The sequence below is a fragment of the Lynx canadensis genome, chromosome A3 (assembly GCF_007474595.2).
Source record: "Lynx canadensis isolate LIC74 chromosome A3, mLynCan4.pri.v2, whole genome shotgun sequence".
Classification (NCBI taxonomy): Eukaryota; Metazoa; Chordata; class Mammalia; order Carnivora; family Felidae; genus Lynx; species Lynx canadensis.
The window spans coordinates 60,736,615-60,757,736 of NC_044305.1; the positions used below are offsets into that span (position 1 = coordinate 60,736,615).

At 37.8% G+C, this 21,122-nt stretch overlaps 1 protein-coding gene across 4 annotated transcripts in view; it reads left to right on the plus strand.

The window, feature by feature from the left end:
- Positions 1–21,122, plus strand: part of MGAT4A (alpha-1,3-mannosyl-glycoprotein 4-beta-N-acetylglucosaminyltransferase A) — a 122,997-nt gene that overhangs the window by 35,715 nt on the left and 66,160 nt on the right. For 2 of the 4 annotated variants that reach the window (XM_030310436.1, XM_030310438.1), the window contains exons 3-4: positions 7,229–7,396; positions 9,782–9,922. In XM_030310436.1, coding sequence (XP_030166296.1) covers positions 7,229–7,396; positions 9,782–9,922 — 309 coding nt within the window. The remainder of the gene's footprint in view (positions 1–7,228; positions 7,397–9,781; positions 9,923–21,122) is intronic. The other 2 variants (XM_030310437.1, XM_030310439.1) reach the window with 1 other exon arrangement.

Genomic DNA, 21,122 nt, shown 5'->3' on the forward strand with positions numbered 1-21,122 from the left:
ATAATCTTGAGGATTATGTCCTGAACATTTTAATGCTCCCTTCTCTCCCTGGATCTCTTAACATGTAAGCCAGAGAGAGGAGAAGCAGCTAGTGCATATTGGAGCAGAACCACACAAATGTCCAGGCTGCCTGAGTCTAGACCTACTTTGAGGACAGTATTGGCTTAATGCTGTTCAGTGGGTAGCTTAGCATCACCTTGGAGCTTGTTAGAAATTCTTCTTTTTTTATTATTTTTTTAATAAAAAAAAACTTTTTTAATGTTTACTTATTTTTGAGACAGAGGGAGACAGAGCACGAGTTGGGGAGGGACAGAGAGAGAGGGAGACACAGAATCTGAAACAGGCTCCAGGCTCTGAGCTGTCAGCACAGAGCCCGATGCGGGGCTTGAACCCACGAACTGTGAGATCATGACCTGAGCCAAAGTCAGACACTTAACTGACTGAGCCACCCAGGTAACCCAGAGCTTGTTAGAAATTCTTAAGTACCATGCTAGACCTACTGGAATCAGAATCTCTTGAGGTGGGGGTCCAGAATTTTGTGTTTTAACAATCTGTGTTTTAACAATCCAAGTAGTAATGTTAGAGCAGTAATGTTAGAGAATAAGATACTTAGTCTTGTTTGTAACTTTTAGCTGTCCATTCTAATTAGAATTGTTCAAATTCATTTCATCCTCTGTCTTTTGGACTCCTATTCACTATGTCTTTTGGCTTTTCTAGACCAGTTCTTTTTTTTTTTTTTAATTTTTAAAAATGTTTGTTTATTTTTCAGAGAGAAAGAAAATGCAAGCAGGGGAGGGGCAGAGAGAGAGAGGGAGACACAGAATATGAAGCCGGCTCCAGGCTCTGAGCTGTCTGCACAGAACCTAACATGGGTCTCGAGTTCATGAACTGTGAGATCATGACCCGAGCCAAAATCGTACACTTTACCTACTGAAGTCACCTAGGCTCCCCTTTTCTAGACTAGTTCTAAACCCTTTCTGAATCCAGTTCTTTTGTTTTTTAAGAGATTTTTAAGTAGGAAATTGCCCATAATTTCATCTGGGCCTTCTTCCTTTTAAAAAATGGTTGCATAAGAATGGTAAATGTGCAATGAAATGTTTTTCAAAGGCAATGACTTCCTGAAAAATAAAGCTTGTTAAATTGTGGAATCTATTACTAAGGGAGCTCCTTGCTCATATATGTGTATGTATGTCACACACACACACACACACACACACACACACACACACATATATATATTTTAATATTTGTGTGAAGTAGTTCGTTGTAGTATTAAAGGACAGAGGGATGGACCAGATGACTTATCAACATTCTTTCCAGTGCCAGGATTTTATTGTTTAATATATATTAAAATTAAGAAATTTAAAAGTGGGTTTAATTTTTGGTAATTTTAAGTTTAACATAAGCCAGCTTTTGTTTTTATTTTTATTTTGAGAATGAGACAGAGCAAGGGAAGGGTGGAGAGAGAGGGAGAGAGAGAATCCAAAGCAGGCTCCACACTGTCAGCACAGAGCCATATACAGGGCTTGAACTCATGAACTGTGAGATCATTTCTTGAGCCAAATCCAAGAGTCAGATGCTTAGCCAACTGAGCCACTCAGAAGCCAGTTTTTAATGTTGGCTCATAGAACTCAGTAGTATCCCCCACATCTTGCTAATAAAAAAGTACTATTGTTTGAAAATGAACTTTTTTGTTCTGTTTTTATATATAATATACTGGGTTTTTATAGCACCTTTTTGTTTGTGTTAATTTTTCATCTATACTGTTTATACATTTTTTTAATTGTTGAGTCCAAAGCTGTTATTTTTAAATTGTTGAACCATATAAAATTGCCATTTTTGTTAAAAATAATCAAATATCAGCGATTTTATATGGTTCAACCTAATAAGTCTTTGAAGACCTAAAGATACACTTTTACTGGAAAACTGGCTTGATTATTTGATTTGAAGGAATTAAAGTGGTTTGTCTGGAAATTTTGTATGTTTCAGAGTCTTAGGTTCACAGAACATGATTTGTACTTTCATTGTCTAATCTGGATATATAATTTTCTACAGTTAAAAAGATTCGGGTCACCTGGGTGGTTCAGTCAGTTGAGTGTTTGACTATTGATTTCGGCTCAGGTCATGATCTCATGGTTTGTGAGTTCAAGCCCTGAGCTGACAGTGCAGAGCCTGCTTGGGATTCTCTCCCTCTTCCTCTCTCTCTTCCCCTGCTTGTATGCTCTCTCCCTCTCTCTCTCTCTCTCAAAATAAATAAACTTACAAAAAAAAATTTTTTTTAAGTTAGGTTCTGTCTACAATAAAACAAAACAAACAGAACTAGGCATTTCCTGGTAAGATGATAATATAAGAGTTTCCCACACCGTCTTGCCATGTCCCCTCCCCCATAGAAACTGATTGAAATGATTAAAGAAAAGCAAAAAAAAAAAAAAAAAAAAAAGGAATTGTGCTAGTAATGTTGAAAACAGAGAATTGTCAAACACGTAATCACAAATTTGAAGAAACTGTTTTTATGTTATACTAAAGTGTGAACTTCTGGGATGATACACTACTCTCCTCAAGGGAGCAGTATAGTACTATGGGAAATATAGGTGGAGAAAATTCTAGAAGTCACTAGTGAGCCTGTGTTTGGGTAGATGATGGAGGATGGGCTGCACAGGAGGGCTGTGTAATGATCATATGTAACTCCTTTCTGTTTGGAGGAGCCAACAGCGTTCTGTGGTATTCCTGGCAGGACTAGCTCAAGGCTTTACACCACACATACTCTTTTTCACTGACATGGCTTTCTGGCTGGAGTATGGACTTGCTGTGATGTCATGGAGAGAACCCTTTGAATGCGGAAGGGTGGAGTTAGAAACAAAGGATGGATGTGAGAGATGGGAAATGACCCAATTGGAACCCTTTCATAGCTGTGGACTTTGGGCTAAGAGCAGCAGTAGTATCTTGCCCTGAAAGAAGATACTTAGGACTCTATCCAGTACTTCATGGGCCCAAGGGATCTTTTCACAAGCATGGCCAGGTCATCTGAAAGCAGGACAGCACTTTGGAATTAGGGTTGGGAGTATTTATCCATTGGTACTGTTACTCTCTTTACTTGGTGAAGCTGGCCTCTGGGAAGTTGGTTTCAAAAAGTACCAAGAAAATGCAGGGACAGAGACTGCCCTCAAGTCCATATCCCATCTTCCCACTCAAGAGCTGCTAAAAGACCTAACCTGTATGTCATCCGGTCCCTCCTGCTTACTTTTTAAAAACTTACATTTTTAAGTTTATTTATTTAATTATTTTGAGAGGGGGGGAGGGGAGGGGCAGAGAGAGAGGGGTACAGAGGATCCGAAGCAGGCTCCATGCCAATAGCAGAGAGCCTGATGCGGGTCTCCAACTCATGAACTGTGAGATGATGACCTGAGCCAAAGTCAGACACTTAACCGACTTTAAGGAGCCCCTTGAAAACTTATTTTTAAAAAAGTCTCAACTGAAGAAGAGTTACAAGGGTAGTACAAAATGACTTTTCTATACATATCATCTGTTATGAACATAACCTTTCTATCAATTTGTTGATAGTTTCTTTTCAGAACCATTTGGGAGTAAATTACAGAAATCATGCCTTTTTACCCCTAAATAATTTAATGTTTATTTCCTAGGAACAAGGAATTCTGTTTAAGTACTACAGTATAAGGATCATACTTAGGGAATTTAACATTGGCACAGTATCTACTGTATATTCTGTTATTTTTTCCGGTAATGTTCTTTGTAGCATTTAGTTTGTCCGGTCTAGGATTCAGTCCATGGCTGTGCTTTGCATTTTGTTGTCATGACTCCTTTAGTCTCTTAATCTGTGATAGTTCCTAGTAAGCCTTTGTCTTTGATGACCTTGACATTTTTTATAATACAAGCTTTTTGTTTTGTACATTATCTCTCAGTTTGGATGTGTGTGATGTTTCCTTGAGATTAGATTCAGATCATGCATTTTTTGGCAGGAATGCCACATAAATGAGGTGTGTCCTCTGTGCATCATATCAGAGGCACGTTGTATCTGTTTTCTGGGTGCTGACATGAACTTTGATCACATAAGTTAGATATCTGGCAGGTTTCTTCATAGTAAAATTAGCATATTTTTCCTTTTGTAAATTAATAAGTACTTTGTAGGGAGATACCCTGAGGTGACATACATACCCCATTTGTTCCTCAGAAAACTTTGATCTGCTGGTTTTAGCATCCATTTTTGATTCTTGCCTGAATCAGTTATTGCTATGATAGTTGTAAAATGGTAATTTTCCAACATCCATCATTCCTTCTACATTTATTAGCTTGCAATCTACTAAAAGAAACACATCTCCCTCACCTGTTAATTTTTGTTTATTATTTTATTAATGTTTATTTTGAGCGAGAGAGCAGGGGACGGGCAGAGGGAAAGGGAGAGAGAGAACCCAAAGCAGGGGTTGAGAGCTGAGAGCACAGGGCCAGACGCGGGGTTTGATCCAATAAACCATGAGATCATGACCTGAGCCTAAATCAGGAATTGGATTCTTAACTGACTGAGCCATCCAGGTGCCCCTCATTTATTATTTATATGAGGTCATGGATTCTTATTTTATTCAATAGGTTATAAGCTATTACTGTCAATATTTGTTTTGGTACTTAAGTTGTCTCTAATTTGGCCAATAGGGGCCCATAAAGTACCATGCTGTGCCCTTTTGACAAGTCCTGTCTTTTTGTAAATAACATTTTCTTAGTTTACACCAAATTGTTTCAGGTTCATCTTAAAGTTACTTCTCCAGAGAGTTCTAATTCTCTTTTGGGCAGATGATGTCAAGAAACCACTATCTCAGCACTGTGTAAGTGTTAAGAAGAGGATTTTAAATTGCTTATGTAAAGAGGGAAGAACTGAGAGGAAGTTTACTCATGCTAATTTTGGACACAGCCTGCTTGGTGTAACTGGCCCTTATCCACACTGTCCAGACCTGGCAGTCTACACTGTTTTAATTCCTGTAGCCTTCTAGTGTGTTCTGATCTCAGAGCATATTCCCCTTTATTATTTATTTATTGTTTGTTTGTTTGTTTGTTTGTTTTGACTCTTCAGAAACATCTCTCCTGTAGGTGAATTTTAGAGTCACGTGTCAAAAGTCATATACCAAAAAAGTTTCAGTGTTCTTTTGAAAGACATTGAATTGAATTTATAATTAAACTTAGGGTAGAATTTATCTTTTTTTTTTTTTTTTTTTTTTTTTTTTTTTTACAAGTTTGAATCTTCTCGCTTAGGATTGAGAGATGACTTCGTTAACTCTTCCATTAGAGGTTTCAGTAAAGGGTTTGTAGTTTTCATCATATGAATCTTATAAAATTTTTTTTAATGCTTGTTTATTTTTAAAAGACAGTGTGAGCAGGTTAGGGACAGAGAGGGAGACACAGAATCTGAAGCAGACTCCAGGCTCTGAGCTGTCAGCACAGAGCCCGATGCAGGGCTCAAACTCACAAACTGCAAGATCATGAACTGAGCTGAAGTCGGACGCTTCACCGACGGAGCCACCCAGGTGCCCCCATCATATGAATCTTGCATATCTCTTGTTACAATTCTTTTAGTTTTTGTTAGAGTATAATTGTTTATAGTTTTGTGTTTGTGAATAGTATCTTTTTAACATTTCTTTTATTATGAATGTATGCATACGGACATGCGCCTAAACTATGAATGTATAGTGATGAATTTTTTTGAACCACTACCCAGAGCAGTCAATAGGACCTAGCTGGCACTCTGAAGCTCCTTATATGCCCCTCCTAATCACAGCCTTCTTTTTCCTTTCTTCCCTCCTAAAGCCAGCAAGTTAAGGAGAATATAGCTGCTTATATGGTGATTGTTCAATGTATGGAAGAATGACAATTGAGCAGGGCAGACTTTTTTTCCCTGACACAGAATTCTGAAGAGATGTTTATTGTGTGAGCTTTTGTGTAAGGGACAAGGAACAAGATAATTGCCTGTTGTTAAGAATATCTTTATAACCGTGCAGATTTATTTTTTTAGGTCTGTTTCTTATTGAGTCTGTCCTTGAAGAAGGCAGAGATAATAATATTAAATAAAAAGTAGTCTTTCTAAGGTGTGTTTTGTTTAGATATCAAAATAGTAGCCTTGGATTATCCAGCTTGATACAGAAGTTGAAAACCATTGTTCTGGTTTCTCTTAGTTTAATGAGCTTGTAGAAATTGCTCATACTACTCCTATATCCCTCAACTACCTTTCAGCATTGCTGATCAAAATTAATGAATGGTTTGTCCTCCACCATCTCTTAGATTTTGATGTCAGATTCAGTCCTTAGGCATCGTCTCACTGTGCACTTTGTCTGTGAGCTGATACTGTTGTTTCAATGCCTGCATTTATCCTCATGAAATCCACTTTTATTTCCCAAACCAGGTTTTCCTGACCTGTGATTCTCTCAAATTAAAATGGATGACTGTTAACTGGAGTCATTTTACACCTGCCTAATAAGAAGTTTTAGAAATAAGGAATTAAAAAAAATTTTTTTGTAATGTTTGTTTATTTTTGAGAGAGAGAGAGAGACAGAGCATGAGTGGGGGAGGGGCAGAGAGAAAGGGAGACACAGAATCCAAAGCAGGCACCAGGCTGTGAGCTGTCAGCACAGAGCTGAACGCAGAACTCGAACCCACTGACCAGGAGATCATGACCTGTGCCAAAGTTGGACACTTAACCGACTGAGCCACCCAGGCGTCCCTAGGAATCAGGAATTTGACCAAAGTCTGGCCTAGGGAAATCTTTGCAGAATTGGAAGTACAGAGGAAAAAGCTTATAGAAATTAATGATAATGCTATAAAAGAGGTAATATTCATTTTATTAATTATATTATCATCAGTTTCAATACTTCATCTCTCTATCTTAATACAAATAAGGTCTTTATATTTGTTTGAACCTTTTGAGAAATGATGTTAGTAGTATGCCTGAAATGTTAATTCTAAAAACTTTGTCCTTTTTCTCCCTGTCTTTACATTTCTGAAAGACTAAGTAGAAAGTGTTTGCATTCTTACAGATATTAAGAGCATTAGGGTTAGTTGTAGCTTTGCTATGTATAAGTGGTTGGGGCTCTTTTTTCAGTTCTGTCTCAATACATAAATGAACATCTTTCTGAAAAATGTGACTTTAAAATTTCTAATCTTACAGTTAGGTTTTATGTTTCTTCTTTTTTTAAAGAAATATATTAAAAACCTTTGGTTTTGCTTCTAGAAAAACTGATTGCTTATCAACGAGAGTTTCTTGCCTTGAAAGAACGTCTTCGTATAGCTGAACATAGAATCTCGCAGCGCTCTTCTGAATTAAATGCCATTGTACAGCAGTTCAAGCGTGTAGGAGCAGAAACAAATGGAAGTAAGGATGCATTAAATAAGTTTTCAGGTACAAATGATATTTTTAGTTTCATAAAAGTTATGTTTTCAAAGGGTTATGTGAAATAATTTATTTGAAAGTTGTATAAAGTAGCTTATCAACCAGCATATATTACTCTTTTCAGAGAGAAACATCGCACAAAACTTTGTATAATGGTAAATTATAAAACAATTTTTATTAATTGCTAAGTTTGATTTTAAGAGAGTAATAATTGATTTAGATTTCAGTTGTGTAAATTTCACCAACTAGAGCAAAAACCCAGATCTCTTCAAAAATATATTCCAAATGAAATTAAAATTTAACTTTGTGTTTTTACACACATAAATGTTTTTACACATAAATCTTTCAAGATTAATATACCTTTTCATTTAGCATCATCTTTTACCATTTATTCTTCTTGTCTTTAGATTCACTACCTAACCTTATTTAAAAAAAAAACTTTTTTTCATGTTTATTTTTGAGAGAAAGAGAGACAGAGTGTGATCAGGGGAGGGGCAGAGAGAGAGGGAGACACAGAATCCAAAGCAGGCTCCTGGCTCTGAGCTGTCAGCACAGAGCTCACGTAGGGCTTGAACCCTTGAACCGTGAGATCATGACCTGAGCCAAAGTTGGATGCTTAACCAACCCAGGCACTCCACTACATTACCTTACCTTTGAATTTTCATGCTTTGTCTTCCCCTCCTGATTGTGAAATTTGTGTTGTGGCACAATAACACTTAAAAATATGGAATGGAATAGATAATAAAAAATCACCCATAAGCCTGCTGTCGAATGATTTCTCTTAACATTTTTTCATTTCCTTCTGGTCTTTTTTCCATGCAAGTTTATCTTCAAAATTGTAATTGTTATAGCCTGATTTTTACTTTTGAAATTATGCTATTAGCATTTATTGTGTCATTTAATATTTTTCAAAAATACCATTTTTAATGGCCTTTTGTCAGTTAACCATATACCATAATATATTAAACAATTTTACTATTAGGCAAATAAGATTTTTCTGTGTTATTTTCTCTCCCTAGTTTATAACTCTGTGATGGATGTCTTTATGTATAACTTGGTCACATTTCTGGTAGCCCTTAAGTTACTTTTATTAGATTATGACTTCCTTAAAAACAAGGATCTATGTTTTAATGTCTGTTGATTTCCAAACACATGACACAGTGGCTGGGACAAAGTAGATGATCGCTAAATATTTATTGAGAGCATGAAAGTAAAATTCCTAAAAGGGAAATGATTGAGTGAGTAATAAGACAGAAATGTTTTAGGGTTTTTGATGCTGTCTTGAATAGCTGTAACATATATCAGATTATCACCAAAATTTAATAGCATTATTTGATCTGCCAACTTGATAGATTGAAATTGGTGCCTTGTAATTTATAATTGTTTCTTTACTTATAAGATTAAACATTAATTTCATTAAACATATCACAGTCATTTGCAGTTTTTGGTGAATTTTTGGTTCTTATATTTTTAATGGAGTCTTCATATTGTTTCACATGAAATCTTTTTTGAAGCTTTAAGTCCTTATTGCTGACTTCCATATTTAAAATGTTAAATTACTGTTGGGATTTTAAAATGTTGCCTACCAGATCAGAGTTTTTATTTCATGTTATATTAAAAGATTCATTAATTCCTCCAAGAAAAACTGGAAAATGATTTGAAAGTTAGGATCTGTCTTAAATTGTGCTGTTTAAATTATTGTACTTGAATTTCTTTGAAAAAAAAAATCTTCCATTTGAAAATTTGGTAAAATAGAATAGCATAAGGAAAGAGAAAATTATGGGTGGTGAATGTGCTTACTACGTTTTCATAAACGCGTAGCATGTTTAAAAAATATTTATTTATTTATTTATTTATTTATTTATTTATTTATTTATTTTTGAGACAGAGAGAGACAGAGCATGAGCAGGGGAGGGACAGAGAGAGGGGGAGACACAGAATCTGAAGCGGGCTCCAGGCTCTGTGCTGTCAGCACAGAGTCCGACATGGGGCTCGAACTCACGGAGTGTGAGATCATGACCTGAGCTGAAGTTGGACACTCAACCGACTGAGCCACCCAGGCACCCCAACGGGTAGCATGTTTATTAGTGTGTGTTCTGCAGGGCCTAAATTCTGAACCATTACAATAGCAAGTGATGAAAGCCTTCTACCTTCTCCTGGTACTTTGGCTGACCTTTTTAGCTTCCTTCAAGTGCTGTCAGCATCAGACTCTGAGACTCTGGCTGAAGAAGTGTCTTTTTCATTTTAAAATGAGATCTTGTTTACCAAAGTATGAAATCAGGAAAGAAAATTCTTTAGTTCTAGTTCTCATAAATTTTTACTGCTGTATTTGCGAAATCAGCAATTTCTGTAAGTAAGGTGACCCTGTGCATTAATTTTGTTTTTTTGTTTTAGATAATACCCTAAAGCTATTAAAGGAGTTAACAAGCAAAAAATCTCTTCAAGTGCCAAGCATTTATTATCATTTGCCTCATTTATTGCAAAATGAAAGAAGCCTTCAGCCTGCTCTGCAGATTGGTAATGGAAGAACAGGAGGTATGTTTATTTTGTTCCTTACTGTGGTTGTACTGCTGGTTTTAATTGGATCTTGGGATATAACATTGACCATTAGAAACCTGGCAGGTCAAAAAAGAAAAATTCCTTCTCTGTGCGTAGTAACTTAGGCCTCTTTTACGTTGAAAGGAGTTGGACATTTTTATCCATAGATCAGACTGTAGAACTGAAAAGGGTCACGAGAAATCTGGTTTAAGCCCCATCTCCAGGCAGAAAAATGTTTAACCTTTTTAATTTTTCAGTTTTCAAAATTTTAGATGTAGAGAGATGACTTTGTTTCTTTTATCATCTTTCATCATTAATAGCTCTTCAGTCTTTTCAAGAGAGGTTTTCTTATGTTTGCCCCTGCTTTTTCTTAGCTAGAAGGCATATATAAACTTTTGTTTAACCTTTCACACAGTAATAGAAATACTTTGGTTTGCCTTTTTTTTTTTTTTTTTTTTTTGAGAGAGATTGAGGGTACCAGTGAGCGAGGGGCAGAGAGAGAGGGAGAATACCATGAGGGGCAGAAGACAGAGAGAAAGGGAGGGAGGGAGAGAGAGAGAAGCAGAGCTCACCTGAAGCAGGGCTCAAGTTTACCTGATGCAGGGCTGGAACTCACCAACCATGGTGTCGTGATCTATGCCAAAGTCAAATGATTAACCAACTGAGCCACCCAGGCGCCCCTGCTTTTTTTCTAATATATGAAAAGGTAGTTATTGCATATTTTATTCCTTTTGTTAGAACCACCAGAGCTTCTTGAATTTTCCTTGTGGGCCCTCTTTACCATTTTTTTATGATTTTTATTCTTTTATTTTGATCTTGTTTATCTTTTCTTTGGAGATTTTAAAATGTAGAGACCAAAATATCATTTTGCTCCCCTAATAAGTCTTTGACAAATGACAAAACCATTACCTAATAGATACACAAAGATATCTTTGTGATAATGTTTCTGAAAAGTTGATTTAATCTGCTTTTGATTCAATAGGATTCTTAGGTATTTTACTTTTGTGTGTTGCATTTACCATATTATTAGCATAAGCTTTTATATTTGTCTTTTTTTCTGCTATCTTTCTATTTTATGAATCATTTAAAATCTTCCTAAGGAAGTGATAATTCTTAAAATATTAGGTTAAAACTAAATCATTTTTCCATTTCTTTATTGATTCACTAAATATTTATCCAGCAGGTACTGGATGTGCAAAGACTAACAAGATGTGTAGTGTACTCTAAATTATTTTCCTTAGAACATTGATCATTAATTATTTCTGAAGTTGATATTTTGTCTCTCCCTTGAACAATCACTATTTGGGTCAGATGTCTCAGCCATTCAGTACATTTGTTGGTTTAGAGGATACCTTCATTAATAAGAATATCAAATGAAAAGAAAGTGCGAGTATTTTTAAAGTCATTTAAGACTTTAGAACCTCTAATAGGTTCAAGGAGGGACTCCTGGGTGGCTCAGTTGGTTAAACGCCTGACTTCAGCTCAGGTCATGATCTTGAGACTACTCGTGAGTTCAAGCCCCTCATTGGGCTCTGTGCTGACAGCTCACAGCCTGGAGCCGGCTTCACATTCTGTGTCTCCCTCTCTCCCTGCTCCTCCCCTGCCCTCTCTCTCTCTCTCTCTCTCTCTGTCTCTCAAAAATAAATAAACAGGGTGGAGGGGAAGCCTGCCCAACAAGGCAGAGCCCCTGAGTTTGGCTTACAAAATTAGAGGGGCCAGACTGTGTGAGTTCTGACAGCCAGCGGGACTTAACATCTGGAATGTTAAAAGTCAGCAGCTCTGCTTGGAGAGCAGGAGGGCAGGAGGACACCGGGAGGGAGAGGTGTTGAGCCCTGGAAGACAGAGCTCAGCTCGGTGGGGAACAAAGGTGCTGGCCAGTGCCATCTCCCTCTCCCATCCCCCAGCCAAAATCCCAAAGGGAACAAGTTCCCGTCACTGAACTTGCTTGCACTGCGCAAATACCCAACGCTGTGCTTCTGTGGATCCATCCCTCCGACAGTTCTGCCTCCCTCCTGGTGCTGCAGGGCCCCTCCCACAGGGGACCACCGATGGCAAAGCGAGCTAAGCCTGCCCCTCCCGCCCCTGTGCACCTTCGGATCCACCCTGGCTAATAGGCCAGATCCCATCAAAGCAGCACCACAAGCCTGGCAGTGTGCAGGTAGCCCAGACAGGGGCCACACCACATCAGAGTGAGTCCTACCCCTGGGAGAGGGGAAGATAAGGTACACACCAGTCTGACTCTGGCCCCAGTGGTGGGCTGGGGGCAGATATTAGGTCTGACTGCAGCCCCGCCCACCAACACAAGTTACTCCAGACGGCACAGGGGAAGTGTCCTGCAGTTCCACGCACTCCAGGGACTATCCAAAATGACGAAACAGAAGAATTCTCCTCAAAAGAAACTCCAGGAAGTAGCGACAGCTAACGAATTGATCAAAAACGATTTAAGCAATATAACGGACCATGAATTTAGAATAATAGTCATAAAATTAATCGCTGGGCTTGAAAAACGTATAGAGGACAGCAGAGAATCTATTACTACAGAGATCAAGGGACTAAGAAACAGTCATGAGGAGCTAAAAAATGCTCTAAATGAGGTGCAAAATACAATGGAGGCGACTGCAGCTCGGATTGAAGAGGCAGAGGAGAGAATAGGTGAATTAGAAGATAAAATTATGGAAAAAGAGGAAGCTGAGAAAAAGATAAAAAATCCAGGAGTATGAGGGGAGAATTAGAGAACTAAGTGATGCAATCAAGTACAACAATATCCATATAATAGGGATTCCAGAAGAGGAAGAGAGAGAGAAAGGGGCTGAAGGTGTACTTGAACAAATCATAGTTGAGAACTTCCCTGATCTGGGGAAGGAAACAGGCAATGAAATCCAAGAGGCACAGAGAACTCCCTTCAGATGTAACTTGAATTGATCTTCCGCGTGACATATCATAGTGAAACTGGCAAAATACAAGGATAAACAGAAAATTCTGAAAGCAGCTAGGGATAAACACGCTCTAACATATAAAGGGAGACTGATAAGACTAGTGACGATCTATCTTCTGAAACTTGGCAGGCCAGAAAGGAATGGCAGGAAATCTTCAATGTGATGAACAGAAAAAATATGCAGCCAAGAATCCTTTATCCAGCAAGTCTGTCATTCAGAATAGAAGGAGAGAGGAAGGTCTTCCCAAACAAACAAAAGCTGAAGGAATTCATCACCACTAAACCAGCCCTACAAGAGATCCTAAGGGGGATTCTGTGAGTGAAATGTTGCAAGGACCACAAAGTACCAGAGACATCACTGCAAGCATGAAACCTACAGACAATGACTCTAAACCCATATCTTTCAATAGTAACACTGAATGTAAATGGACTAAATGTTCCAACCAAAAGACATAGGGTATCAGAATGGATAAAAAAAACAAGACCCATCTATTTGCTGTCTACAAGAGTCTCATTTTAGACCTGAGGACACCTTCAGATTGAAAGTCAGGGGAGGGAGAACTATCTATCATGCTACTGGAAGTCAAAAGAAAGCTGGAGTAGCCATACTTACATCAGACAAACTAGACTTTAAATTAAAGGCTGTAACAAGAGATGAAGAAGGGCATTATATAATAATTACAGGGTCTATCTATCAGGAAGAGCTAACAATTGTAAATGTCTATGCGCCAAATACAGGAGCCCCCAAATATATAAAACAATCACAAACATAAGCAACCTTATTGATAAGAATGTGGTGATTGCAGGGGACTTTAATACTCCACTTAAACAATAGATAGATCATCTAGACACAGGATCAATAAAGAAACAAGGGCCCTGAATGATACATTGGACCAGATGGACTTGACAGATATATTTAGAACTCTGCATACCAAAGCAACAGAATATACTTTCTTCTCGAGTGCACATGGAACATTCTCCAAGATAGATCACATACTGGGTCACAAAAATAAATAAATATTAAAAAAAAAGAACCTCTGATAAGTTCTCCTGCAGTAGCTCATTGTTATTTTGTGAATATAACATTCTCTCTTATCCTTTTTGAAGATGGTTCCATCCCATTTGTTTATGACTTTATCATAACATATATAAATATAATGAAATCTTGGTCAAGCAGCTCCACTAGTTAACATTCTTACTAAGCTAGCACTATTTTTGGGAGGAAGAAAACACAGAAAACTTGAAAATAAAAACAAGAAAACCCTCAGATTTATGTTAAAAATCTTCCTAAATCCTTAAGCATTGGTTCTTAACATTTTTAGAGTCACAGAACCCTTTGGATATTGTAGGAAAGCTATAAACCTTCTACTTAGAAAAATGCACATAAGAAAAGTAATTTTGTATGTAATTTCTGGGATTTTGTAGAACTCCCAAAACTTTTTTAGGGACTTTATATTAAGAACTTCTGTTTTTTTAGATCAAAGAAAAACTGCTTCTTGCTACAAATTCTGTTCTTCACTGGTCAGGCTGATTAATGAACAGCACTCAGACCAGCTAAGTCTTCCTAAGTGCTCCAGGGAGAAGAGTGCTCCAGGAAAGCTACTGACTGTCTAAAGAGGGGCTGGAATTCCTAGTGAAGAACAAAAAAACTGCCAGCCCACCCTACCCAAACCACATCTAGATCCTCCCACAAAATTTGCAGAGGAGGCTGCAATAAGTAGATACAGTGTGTGCAGATAGGTAAAAGGGCATATTGTACAACTAGCATTACAAAATATTTAAGGAAACCCACATCGTGAATGACTTAATACTCAAAGGAAATTGAATTTGCAGAACAAGCGCAATATAATTTAGAAATTAAACATAATATATTTTAGAAGGATGAGAAGCTAGTTCATAACTGACTGTTGTAAAAGTATCTATTGGAAATCTCTGTGTTCTGATTTCATTGATTATATATAAAATTTACATATAAATGGACTGATAAGCAGAGTAGATACAGCTGAAGATCAGATTAGCAGTCTGAAAGTTGAAAAATTGTAGTTCTGGAATGCTGCATAAAGGGCACAAAGAATTGGGGTATACAAAAGTTCTAATAATCCATCTAATAGAAATTTCAGAAGTAGAGAACAAAGGGACTGAAGAGAGGAAATAAGCAAATATGTAATAGAAGAAAATTTCTTTGAGTTGAAGAAACTCCCTGCTCTTCAGATTTAGGGCCCATTTAGTGCCAAGCAAGATGGCTGAGAAAAGACCCTCCATAGGTTACCTACCAAAATGGCATTACTGATGGGTAGAGGACAGCAGGTTAAAAAATCCATGAGTACTTGCTATGTGCCAGGTACTTTGCCAGGTACTTAGGTACACAAAATTAGATGGAGTTCCTAGTGTTGTGGAGCTTCAATCTAAATAAGGGAGAATGCATGAGTCAAATAATCAATTATGTAAATAATTATACAGTTAAAAGGATACCTTGATAATGTATAAAAGGGGGATTTGCCTCAATTAAGGATTTCAGGGGAGTCTTAAAAAGGCATTTGACCTGAAATCAGTGAAATATGTCATTCAGTGGTGAAGGTAGGTTTCTTAGTTGCTTAATTCTGCTGTAAAAATTTCCACAAACCCAGTGACTTAAAACAACGTAAGTTTATTATCTTATAGTTTTGGTGGCCAGAAGTCCTAAAATCGGTGTGTTGACTAGGGTGTGTTCCTTCTGTTGCTTTAAGGGACAGTCCACCTCCTTTCCTTTTCCAGCTTCTAGAGGCTGACTACCTACCTTCATTAGTGCCCCTTGCTTTATCTGCAGATCTCTCTGTGACCCTGACCTTTTACTTACATTGTCACATCTCCTTCTCTCACAGACTCTCCTACCTTCCTCTCATAAGGACTCTTGTGAATTCATTAGGTTCACCTGGGTAATCCAGGATAATCTTCCAATCTCAAAATCCTTAATCACATCCACAAAGTCCCTTTTGGCATGTTAGGTAATATATTCACAAATTCTAGGAATTAGGACATGGACATGGTGGGGGGCATTATTATGGCTGCCACATGGGAGAATAAAGTATTCCAGAAAAGGAGAAGAGCATCACAAAAGCCCTGTGATGGAAAGGAGCATGTGTGGAATGTTCTAGAAAATGAAAGGAGGTCGCTATAAATGAAGTGTAGAGTGAGGGGGAAATATGGAATAAGATGAGACTAGAGATGCATTGGAGCCAGACAGTGCAGGAACCTGCAGACCTTTTATTGGATTTGGACTTTTATCCTACCCAAGAGCAGAAAGAACCCCCCTGCGCCTCAGTGGCTCAGTTGGTTAAGCATCCAACTCTTGATTTTGGTTCAGGTCATGATCTCACCATTAGTGAATTTGAGTCCCACAGCGGACTCTGTGCTGACAGTGTGGATGGAGCCTGCTTGGGATTCTCTTTCCTTCTTTCTCTGTTCCTTTCCTGTTTGTGTTCTCATTCTCTCTCTCAAAATAAATAAACTTAAAAAAGTTAAGAAGCCCCTGAAGGGTCTTAAGCAAGACTTACTTAGGATAACTTTATAAGATTTAAATTTTGCAGGAGCACCTAGGTGGCCAGTCATTTGAGTGTCGGTCTCTTAATTTTGGCTCAGGTCATGATCCCGGGGTTGTGGGATTGAGCCCCTTGCCAGGCTTCACACTGAGTGTGGAGCCTGCTTGGGATCTCCGCCCCCCCCAAACTTCTCTCTCCCTCCCCCCTCCCCCACTCACACGTATGTGTGTGTGCACACATGTCTCTCTCAAATTAAAAAAAAAAAGATTTAAATTTTTAAGAGACCACATTTGCTGCAGTGGGAAGAGTGACTGAATTTGTGGGAAGGAGAGTAGATTTGAAAGGCCCCAATAAGAGGCTACTGTACTGATCCCCTTGAAAAAGGATAGGCGTGGACTAGGTAATAGTGATAATAGTGGAGATGGAAACAAGAAGATGGATGTAGGAGTTGTTTGAAATGTATGGGGACATATAATGGGAGCACATAATGATGGACAGAGGTAAAGGATGTGGTGAAGGATGAAGTCTTAGGTTTCTAGATCATGTAACTGGGTGGATGGTGGCCACTCTTCACTGAGATAGGGGACAATAGAAAATATTTTGCAGCATTGGTTTTTGAGATCATAACTTGAACCTGGATATGTTAAGGCAGGAGGTGATTGTGGAGGGTAGTCAGTTGGATATTTAGATCAGGGACTCGAGATCTGAGTTAGATTTAATTTTATGGCTCATCATTTGCGAATAACTGATTGAAGATACAGGGATGGATAGGGCCTAAGACTGAGCCTTGAAGGTTTTTCAGAGTTAATTTTCAGGAAAGAGGAAGATAAGGCCAAGGAAGATGAAGAAGGTACAACTAGGCAGTAGAGATAAAGTATATTGTCACGGAATATAGGGAAAGGAATGAGAAATAAATGACTAAGATGAAAACCTAAGGACACATGATAGGCTAAAAATACTTGACTAACAACCAATATTTTAAAAAGAGAATAATTTAGTTATAATAGAAGGTAGAGTAGTGATTGAAGATGGAGGATCCAAAATTAAGATTGTTCCTAAATGTTTCTTGATTTTAAAGATTTTTTTTAAGTGTATTTATTTATTTTGGGGGTGGGACAGGAGCAGGGAGAGAGGGTGAGAGAGAATCCCAAGCAGGCTCCACACTGTCAGTTCATAGCTCAATGTGGGGCTCGATCTCATGAATGTGAGATCATGACCCGAGCTGAAATCGGATTCTTAACCAACTGAGCCACCCAGGCACCCCACAATTTTTCTTAATTTTAAAGGAAGGACTAGAATTTGAAAACTTATCAGGAAGGTTGAAGAAAACCAAAATAACAACAGTTGATAGCTCTGTCCTATTTTACAACTGTATTTTAGATTGTCTAGTACATAATAGATGTATCACAGATACTGCACAATTGAATAGGAAATATTGGACAGTTAATAAGTGGAACAAAGCACTGAGTTCAACCTTTTGGCTCTATTTCTGTTGGGTTCCTTGGTCCACCTTGCTTCTCCCTAAAAGGATGATATAGCCATTTTGTTCAGATTGCTGATATATTTATTCTGAACTCTCCTGCCTTAGAATACATACATTTTCTAGATTATAAACCATAAAAGTATGTTGTGGTCTAGAAGAACAAGTGGACCAGAAAGGGCAATCTTACCTTGGTCCAGAAGGCATGAAAAAAAAATTTTGTGGTAATTTTGTGAATTACCACAAACCTGAATACCTTTAATTCTGTAGGTTTAGCTGGAATTAGTATTTTAATTTTTTTTTAACTAAAAGTTTTTCAAGTTTACTTATTTTAAGAGAGAGAGGGAGAGAATCCTAAGCAGGCTCCATGCTGTCAGCGTGGAGACCAATACGGGGCTCGAACTCACTAACTGTAAGATCATGACCCGAGCCAAAATCAAGAGTCAGACGCTTAAGTGACTAAACCACCCAGATGCCCCTAGTATTTTCATTTTTATTGCTTTTGGATATCTTGAGTGCCTTGGTTTTAAACTAAAGAATTTACATTTCGGATCTCAGACAGTATATTTAGGGAGAAATGGTTTCTTCTCTACACATGCCTTTTAAACTTAAAACAGAAACAAAACAACTCAAGACCATGATAGGGATAGAGTTTGCATTATTATTTTATATCATTTTTGTTTGCATGCTCTGGGTCAGTATGTATTTTATTTTTCCATAAACAAAGTCTTTGAACTCTGTATGAACTAACATTTCTTTGGAATGCTTCACAGGACAGTTGTTACATTTTTAGCCTGTATTCTAAACACTTAAAATATTTTTAATTTAAATTCTGAGGTAAAGTTGACCTTAGAACCATGTGAGGTTAGAGGCACTGACCACCCCCTCATACTGCACAGTCAAAAATGCATGTATAACTTTGACTCCCCCAAAACTTAACTGCTAATGGCCTGTTGACCATTAAGCATTACCAGTAACATAAACTGTTGCTTAACATACCTATTTTTTATTATGTGTATCACATACTGTATTCTTACCATAAAGTAAGCAAGAAAAAAGAAAATGTTAAGAAAATCATAAAGCAGAGAAAATACATTTATAGTGCTGGACTGTATTTACTGAGAAAAGTCCACTTATAAGTGCACCTGCACAGTTCAAACCCACGTTCAAGAGTCCACTGTATATGGGAATCTGCTTCCAGGGTAACTCATCCTGCCTGTAGGAATCTCAGAATAAAACAGAAATCTTGATTTAGAACACTTTCCTCCTCAGTTGTGGTGTTCTCATCCATTTAATCAGGTCACAGTTATTCCTCTTTCTTATTTTCTCTAGTCTTAAGCCCTATTGGTAACTGTCTCCAAAATATATCCCAAATTCATCCACTCATCCCCTTTTCCAGACCCTATTTCAGACCATCTAACTTCTTTTTTTAAGAAGTTTTTTGGGGGCACCTGGGTGGCTCAGTCGGTAAGTGCCCAACTTTGGCTCAGGTCATGATCTCACATTTTGTGAGTTTGAGCCCCGCATTGGGCTCTGTACTGATAGCTCAGAGACTGGCGCCTGCTTCAGATTCTGTATTTCCCTCTCTCTCTCCCCTCCCCTGCTTGCACGTTCTCTCTCTCTCTCTCTCTCAAAAATAAATAAACATTTTAAAAATAATAAAAATAAAATACTTAAAAGTTTTATTTATTTATTTATTTTGAGGAAGAGAGAGTGTGTATGCAGTGAGCTGGGGAGAGGCAGAGAGAGGGAGAATGAGTATTAAGCAGGCTCTTCACTGACAGGTGCAGAGTCAGACACAGGGCTAGATCTCACGAACTGTGAGATGATGACCTGAGCCAAAATCAAGAGTTGAATGCTTAACCGACTGAGCCACCCTCGTTCCCTGCAGACCACCTAACTTCCCAAAATGCTTTTACTCTGAATGCTTTTGTATCTGTTTGCCACAAAATTTGGTAGTCTTTTAAAATTAAAAATTGGAAAATGTCACTCCCCTACTTACAACTTTACAATGGCTCTCTCTTATACTCAGTTAAGACTCTAACTAATTCTCTGAATCTAGGCTCATTCTGCTTTCAATACATTCTGTTCTATTTCTTCACTCTGTTAAGATCATTCTTTCTTTGACGCCTTGCTGTTTTTTCTTCTGGAGTCTTCTTCCTCTGCTCTTTCTCATCATTAGTTATCAGTTATGTTGACATAAGAGAGGCCTTCCATTACCTCACTATAGAGATACCTGTCTCTTCCCCTGTTCCCCACCCACTCTTTTTAATATTGCCATATTTTAATTTGTATGGTACATATCACCCTCTAAGATTATATTATTTATCTTTTCCCCTTTTCTAGAATGTAAATTCCCTGAGGGCAGGAACCTCGTTCACTATTATGCCTATCACCTAGAATAATGTCTTGCATTTGATAGGTGTTCAGTAAGAATGTTTGGAACAAATAGGGCAAATCTCTTTTTTAAATAGTTTTATTTTATTTAATTAATTTAATTTTAAAATTGAAGTATAAATTTCAGGTGTACAGTACAAAGATTTAATAATTCTATACATTACTCAGTGCTCATCATAAGTGTACTCTTAATCCTCTTGATCTGTTTTACTCATCCCCTCACCCACCTCCTGTTTGGCAACCACCAGCTTACTCTCTGTATTGAAGAGTCCATTTTTTTGTCTTGTTTTGTTTTGTTTTCTTTTTTTTTTTCTTTTTTTTTTTAAAAAATTTTTTTTTTCAATGTTTATTTATTTTTGGGACAGAGAGAGACAGAGCATGAACGGGGGAGGGGCAGAGTGAGAGGGAGACACAGAATCGGAAACAGGCTCCAGGCTCCGAGCCATCAGCCCGGAGCCTGACGCGGGGCTCGAACTCACGGACCGCGAGATCGTGACCTGGCTGAAGTCGGACGCTTAACCGACTGCGCCACCCAGGCGCCCCTGTTTTGTTTTCTTAAATTGCACATGTGAGTGCATATGTTATTTGTCTTTGTCTGACTTATTTCACTTACCGTTAACCTTCTAGGTACATCCATGTTGTTGCAAATGGCAAGATCTTGTTCTTTTTATGGCCGAGTAATATTCCATTGTATTTATATACTGCATCTTCCTTATCCATTCATTTATGGATAGAAACTTAGATTGCTTCCATATCTTGGCTATTGTAAATAATGCTGCATTAAATGTAGGAGTGCATATATATTTTTGAATTAGTGTTTTCCTTTTCTTTGGGTACCCAGTAGTGGAATTACTGGATCATATGGTA